This window comes from Echinops telfairi, unplaced genomic scaffold (genome assembly GCF_000313985.2).
Source record: "Echinops telfairi isolate 266 unplaced genomic scaffold, ASM31398v2 ScPeMD7_655;HRSCAF=1070, whole genome shotgun sequence".
Taxonomy (NCBI): Eukaryota; Metazoa; Chordata; class Mammalia; order Afrosoricida; family Tenrecidae; genus Echinops; species Echinops telfairi.
The window spans coordinates 21,724,045-21,731,081 of NW_022104553.1; the positions used below are offsets into that span (position 1 = coordinate 21,724,045).

The following is a 7,037-nucleotide window of genomic DNA, read 5'->3' on the forward strand; positions in this document are numbered from 1 at the left end:
GGTCGCGGTGGTGGTGGTGGAGGTGGCGGTGGCTGAGGAGTAGGAGCAGGAGGTGGGGAGGGCGGGGGCTTCTCCTCCAGCAGTGGAGGTTCTGGGGGGAAAGAAGGGTGCCAGTGGGGGGAGGTTCAGCTTGTGAGACACCCCGCCCTACTACACTTCCCCCTTGACCTCGGCAACTCTCAATCTCCTTCAAGCCCCTGCCCATCGGCCCTGCCCACGTCGATGCTGGGGGCCCTGCCGCCCCATCAATGCTGACTCACTGTGCCCCCAGACACCAAGAGCACCAAACCCCTGGGGAAAGTTAGGCTGTCACCTTGGGAGGCTAGTCGGCATGACCTTTCACAAGCATGGGGCTGCTAACCACATTGTCAGCAGTTCACATCCTCCAGCCCTCTCAGAGGGCAAAAGCTGAGGCTGTGTGCTCCCCTAACAGGAAGGAAACCCAAACCCAAATCAACCCATTGCCACCGAGTTGATCCTGACCCACAGGGACCCTAGAAGATCCTGTGACACCACATGGCCCCTCTTAAACTGTCCCCAATGTCCTGCCCTACGAGCCACCCTTGTCATCATCCAGGACACACACCTACTTTATAACCTAGAGGCCTGTCAGCCTGTCCTTCCCCAAGGCCCACCTGGCTGGACCCTCAGTGGCCTGGATCTTTTTCCTCTCCCTTCACTCCGCCTCCTGGATAAGCTCCTTTGCCCCTGATCTGACATACTGTCTGCTCCCTAGAGCCCTTCTTAGCAGCCCTGGGGCTGCAAGGTCCGAAGTTCAAAGCCACCGGCTGCTCTGTGGGATAAAGATGAGGCTGCCTGTTTCCCTAAAGATTGACAACCTTGAGAAGCCACAGAAGCAGTTCTATCTGTCCTACAGAAGCACTTAAGACTACAGACCCCATGGCAGTTTCTATATATATGTATATATATATATATAAACTCCATGGCTTAAAAAAAGATATCAATAGTTATTTGATGAATATATATATATATATATATATATGTTGTTTTTTTCTTTTAAGAACTATTCTCAGGCTCCATACCTGACTTCCTAGAACCCATAATACTTCCCAAGTACTTATCACCAGCCCTGTCCCCTCTCACACCCGGCCCCCACATCTACTCTGGGGTCACTACTAATCCACAGGACTTCTCAGGGCAAAACAAGGAAGATATCCCAAAATGCCATGAGGCCACACGGTGACATCAGCTGCAACCCTCGGAACAGTGCACAACTACTGCATCAGGCCGACGGCAGCCCACTGCACCCAAATCCAACCCCGGGGTCAGCTCACCAGGCGTGCCGTTGCTACTGCCGCTGGGCAGCCCCGGGAGAGGGGGTGGTCCTGCGACTGTCACAGCAGCAGGGGCCAAGGGGGGCCCGTCGGGGGCAGGCGGAGTATCCTTGGGCCCGGCAAGGGGCGGGTCGTCCAGGGCGGAGATGGCAGAAGAGATGCTCTCCTGCAGGTCCCGGTTCTTAGCCACCGAGTCCTCCTCGTCCGAGGAGAACGAAGGCAGCGTCTCCAGGTTCCGCTTGAGCTCCTCGTCCAGGCGTTTGCAGGGCGAGGGGCAGCCCAGGCCCAGCCCCTCATTCTCCGCAGCCTCCAGGGCACCCCCCAGCCCGAAGGCGCCGGAGGGCGGCGGGTGGGGCAGGGTGGGCGCAGTGGGGGGCTGGGGCTGCAGGCCCCGGGATGGCACGGAGGGTGGCACGCTCTTGGGGGGGCTGAGCGGGGGCGTCAGGCCGGCCTGGTAGAGCGGAGGGTGGCGCTTGCCGGACTTGAGGAAGTCCAGGAAGGAGGCCATGAAGCCCGACTTCATCTCCGGCTGCTTCTCCTCGACCTCCTTGATCTTGGCCTCGATCTTCTCCCGTGTCAGGCTGGAATCCAGGCTGTTGTGGTCCGCGCCCGGCATGGCGTCACCCGAAGAGGCGCCCAGGCCCTCGCCCGCCTTGGGTACAGACAACTTGATCTGCATGTGGGGGTCGGGGAATCAGGACCCCTCCCCCGGACACGTGAGAGTCCCGGCCACGCCCCCTCCAGGCTCCTCCTGCAGACTCCAGACCACACCCCTTCAGGCCCCTCCTCCCCAGGAGTCCAGACCACGCCCCCTTCCGGCCCCTCCTCCCTCAGACCCAGGAGTCCAGACCCCCTAGCCTCCTCCTCCCTCAAATCCTGGAATCTAGACACCCCCCCCCCCAGGCCCCTCAAAGTCTGTAATCCAGAATCTCAGCCACCTCCACCCTCAGACTCAGGAGTCCAGACCACGCCCCCTTCAGCCCCTCCTCCCTGACCTAGGAGTCCAGACCACGCCCCCTTCAGTTGGTCCCCTCCGTCAGACCCAGGAGTCCAGACCACCAGCCCTTCCTCCCTCAGATTCAGGATTCCAGCCTCAGCGCCCTCAGACCTGAGAACCCCCTCCCTCAGAATCAGGAGTCCAGACCTCCCAATCCCCTCCTCCCTCAGGATCTGGAGTCACCCCTAACCTCCTCTTCCCAGGACCCTGGAATTCTGACTGTAGCTGCCCCTCTCCCCCACCATGGCACCCTCAGACCCAGGAGCCTGGCGGCCACCCTCCTCCCCATGACCCTGGAATCCAGCCCCCTCCTCCCTCAGAACCAGGGGTCTTCTAGTCCCCATGCCCTTCACCTTAAGCGGCTTCAGGGGCTCCAGCCGGTTGCCCCCCACCTCCTCGGTCTTCCTGCCCCTTCCCCGACCGCGTCCGCGGGGTTTCTTGGCTCCGTCGGCGGGCGTGGACAAGGAGGCCGGCCCCATGGCCGTGGGGACCTCCAGCGGGCGGATGCGGGGTCTCCCCCGGGGCCGGGGCGGGCCGTCACGCTTGGCCTTGGTGGGCTTGCGGCCTCGGCGCCGGGGGCCGTCGGGGCCCGGGTTGGGCGGGCAGAAGTCGATGTCGCCCAGCGGGGAGAGGGCTGGCCGGGAGCGGCAGCTGGACACCAGGTCGGGCAGGCGGCGGGGGTTGAGGCGGATGTCGGCGGGCACATCGGCTTTGTCCTCATCAGCCTCGAACTCGTACTCCTGCGCGTAGAGCTTCTTGGGGGTCTGGAAGGGGGGGTCCCGGCGCCGCAGCAGGTGGAAAGACGAGGTTTTCAGCAGCTTCTTTGGCTTGGTCGAGCAGAAGATGGGCGAGGTCAGGCCGCCCTTGGGTTCCGAGGCGGGTGGCGGGGGCGGCGGCGGAGGGGGCACGGCCTGGTGGGGCCCGCTCTGGATTAAGCCCAGGGGCTCCGCGTTGACCGTGGAGGGCAGCTCCGGAGGCTTGTCCAGGCCCAGGCCCGGCGTCTCGGGGCCGCCTGCAGACCCCCGGCTGGGGCAATAGGGCCCATAGGGGTCGTAGGCCGGGGGACCTTGCGGTGGCCCGGCACCGGTCTTGGGGTCACCCTCGTCCTCCGGGGGGCCGGCCTTGGTGTAGTCGTCGGCCGCCCCTCCCCCGAACATCTCCTCCATGGTGGGAAAGAAGCCCCGCTCCTCGTCCTGCAGCAGCGAGTCCGGGAAGCAGATGGAGGTGAGTGGCACAAAGCGGGGGGCCTTTGGGCCCTGTGGGCTAGGGCTGCGGTAGGCACCCGCTGGGTCCTTGCCCTCCGCATTTGGGGGACCCACGCCCGTGTCGCCAGGCCCTGGGGGCAGCGGCTCCAGGGCCCCGAGCAGTTCCTGCATGGTCCCTGGGGGCTCCAGGCTCTCGTTGGGGCGCAGGCGGGGGCTCGGGGCGCCGGGCTCCAGGCCGTGACTGCGGAGGTGGGCTTCCAGCTGCAGGGGGATGGGAGGTGGAGGTGGGGGTGGTGGCGGCGGCGGGGGCGCTCCATCCCTGGAGGCTGGCTCTAGGAGGTGGACGCCGACTTTGGGGGCGCCCGGAGAGGGGCTGGGGGCGTGGCTGAGGACCGAGGGCAGCAGCTGTGGAGGGGGCGGAGGCAGCACCATTGGGAGGTCGGGACCCCCGGCTTCCAGGAGCAGGCCGTGAGGCGGGGGCTGGGAGGGCTGAGCCGAGGGTGGGGCTGGAGGGGGGCTCTTCTGCAGAAAGGCTCCCAGGTCCTTGGCCCCCGCCCCATAGTGGACCACGGAGGTGGCCAGGCCCTCGGGGGTCTCGCCGCTCCGGTCCTGGCCTTTCTTCTTTTCCTTGAGCCTCCCCAGGCCCAGCTCCAGGGCCGCCGTGGCCCCCTCATCCAGGCTGGCGCTGGTCCGGATCACGCTTTGCAGGTGGTAGCGTTGGGGGTCCTCCTTGGCCAGCTCGTAGGGCGTGCCCGGTGGGCCCCCAGCCCCCCCGCCCCCCCCAAGTCCCTTGGAGGCATCGGCGCCGCTATCCTCGCCCACCAAGCCATCCGCCCCTGAGGTCCGCGGGGGGCTGGGCGCCTGCAGGAGGTGTTGAATGAGAAACTCCTCGTCCTCTGTGCGGTCGGCCGGCGCTCCGCCGGGGCCCGCCAGCAGCTCCGAGCCGTCTCCCTTGCCCTTGTAGCCACCTGCTCCGGCTGCGTAGCTGCCGGCTCCTGGGGGCGCCAGGAATGGGGCAGATGCTAGGACTGAGCTCAGGTACTTGCCCGGGGCTCCCGGAGAGGCGACTCCAGGTGGGCGTCCGGTGGCGGGTGGCGACTGCAGCGGGCGGATGATGTGTGACGGGCTGGCCTCCCCGCCACCGCCCAGGGAGCTGGGACCCCAGCCGCCTCCGTGGCCGGACAGTGCTGGTGAGTGGCCGGTACTGTAGCTGAGCGATGGGCTGGCGGTAGGCAGCCCCTGGGAGTGGGCGGCTGGCCCGGGGTAAGGCTCTCCCTGCACCCCATAGAGTTGCCCCTGCAGCTGGTCCGGAGAATAGCTCTGACATGTGGCCAGGCCAGGAGGTGGGGGGCCGCCAGGGGGCTGCGGAGGCCCCCCTGAGTAGCTGGGGCCTTTACTCAAGTCCTGTGCCTGCCCCCCTCCAAACCCTTGCCCGTAAGCCTGCGGTCCCAGAAGCCCTTGGGGCTGACCCGGGGAGTAGGCCTGGCCTCCAGCCCCACCAGCCCCAGAGGCCTTCCCAGAGGCATAGGCAGCCCCTGGACCCCCCAGGCTCTGGCATTTGGGTGTGGCGGTAGAGCGGGGCGGTGGGGGCCTGTTACCCGCCCCAGTAGCAGCCCCATAGCCACCTTTCCCTGTTTTGTAACCCGGTGACTGGATGATGGGGCGGTAGCCCCCGCCACCCCCCCCAGCTCCACCACCCCCAGCTGCCTCAGGGCCTGTGGCCCGGCCTGATGCCCCAGTGGTGGCTCCGCTGGGCCCGGCCTTGCTGGGCTCTCCAGCCCCTGGGGAGGGCTCCCCACCACCCAGGGGGCTGCAGGCCAGGCTGGCCCGGTGGCCCATAGAGGGATAGCTGCCTCCACAGCTCAGGTAATGCTGGAGGGCATGGGCAGGGGGTGGGGGCGGCGGGGGCTGGGCGCTGGCCGGTCTCTGGTAGTGTTTGATGACCGTGTCCTGGCGGGGCAGGGCCCGCTCAGAGGGCGGCGGGCCTGGGGCGGCCCCTGAGAAGTTGTAGAGCTGCGGGGAGGACTGCTCAGCCGCGGCAGCCGCAGCAGAAGAGGAAGCCAGCAGGTTGAACTGAGTGGGGAGGTGGCGGGGAGGCGGGGGTGGGTCTGGGGGACCCGGGCGGTAGGGGGGGGTCTGGGCCGGGGTGAGACCAGCGGGCCCCAGGACGCCGCCCCCTGCCAGGCGTTCGAAGCCCAGCGAGGAGGGCACGGTGGGGGCCTGGGAGGACTTTAGATGCAGCACATCATGAGGCGACAGAAGCCCATTGGCAGGGGGGCTGAAAGGGGGGTCCTGGAGGCTGAGGGACGAGGGCACTGGGAAGGGACGACTGCCAAAGGATGCCGGGTGCTGGTAGGCCGACAGTGCAGAGGAGGATGGAAAGGTACTGGAACCTGGCAGGGCACCCGAGATGAAGAGCTCCGTGGGGCCTGGCGTGTGCATGGCTGAGGAAGAGACCTTGGGTCAGAAAGGACCACAAGCCAATCCCCTGTATCCTGGGGCTTCCTGGGACCAGGCTGGTGCAGGGCTTACCTGTTTGCCAGGAGGGGCTGCGGAACTGGGAGAGGAGAGAGGAGGCAGAGGGGCCAGGCTGGGGGCCCCGAGACTCCAGGGCCGAGATGAGGTTCATGACGGAAGCGTCGGGCCCAGCTGAGCCAGCGTGGTGAAGGCCAGTGTCGAAGAGTCCAGAAAGACCTGGCCAAGGACATGGTGTTGGTGTGTGTGTTGGGGGTGGGGGTGGGGCCGTCGGTTGGGTGGGGTTCAGGAGAAAGAGGGCAAAACAGCAGGTTGAGGCTCAAAGGGAAGAGCAGAAGAGGAAGTGGGGGCAGAGTCAAGGAGGAAAAGCCTGGTGAGAGAAGGAAGAGGAGAGGAGAGAAAGATGGGCTGAAAACCTAACGGAAGAGCAAGGGCCCAGACAGGAAAAAGAGTCAAAACTGAAAAATCTGGGCACGTGAAGGGGACCAGAGCCAAAGACGCTGCCACCAGTAAGAGTGGGAGAGGGATTTGGGTAACATCACCCATGAGGGAAACCAGAACTTTTGGAAAGAGGTGAGTCAGGGTGGAAGGAAATTCCTAAGGAAAAGCAGGACCAGACCCATGGTTGATCTCACTGCTAAGGCACAGATCAAGGAGAGGGCGGAACCAGTCAGAGGCAAAAACTCACTGCCCTCCAGTCATTTCTGACTCACAGTGACCCCATAGCACAGGATAGACCTGTCCAGGGGGGTTTCCACGGCGGTCAGTCTTTATTATGGAAGCAGACAGCCAAGCCGATAGTGATTTCGAACTACTGACTGACAGCTAGCAGCCCAGCTTGTCACCCACCGTGCCACCAGGGTTCAAACAAGGGGCAAAACTATGAAAAGTGGGACCAGGAATTGGAGCCAAGCAGGAAGGAAGAATTCAAAGAAGCAAAGAGAAGCAAGCCTGAGGAGCAGAATTGAGGATGAAGGGTCTGGAATGGAAGGTGGGATTTAGGAACTGACGGGACAGGGCCAATTGGAGCCCCGAAGGGAGGGACCAGAAGCTGGGGGGCGGGGG

At 64.9% G+C, this 7,037-nt stretch overlaps 1 protein-coding gene across 1 annotated transcript in view; it reads right to left on the reverse strand.

The window, feature by feature from the left end:
- The window catches only part of PRR12 (proline rich 12), a 45,055-nt gene that overhangs the window by 36,115 nt on the left and 1,903 nt on the right, over window positions 1-7,037 (reverse strand). Inside the window, exons 3-6 of the mRNA XM_045292632.1 lie at window positions 6,030-6,191; window positions 2,646-5,941; window positions 1,296-1,968; window positions 1-91 (exon numbers count right to left, since the gene is read on the reverse strand). Coding sequence (XP_045148567.1) covers window positions 1-91; window positions 1,296-1,968; window positions 2,646-5,941; window positions 6,030-6,191 — 4,222 coding nt within the window. The remainder of the gene's footprint in view (window positions 92-1,295; window positions 1,969-2,645; window positions 5,942-6,029; window positions 6,192-7,037) is intronic.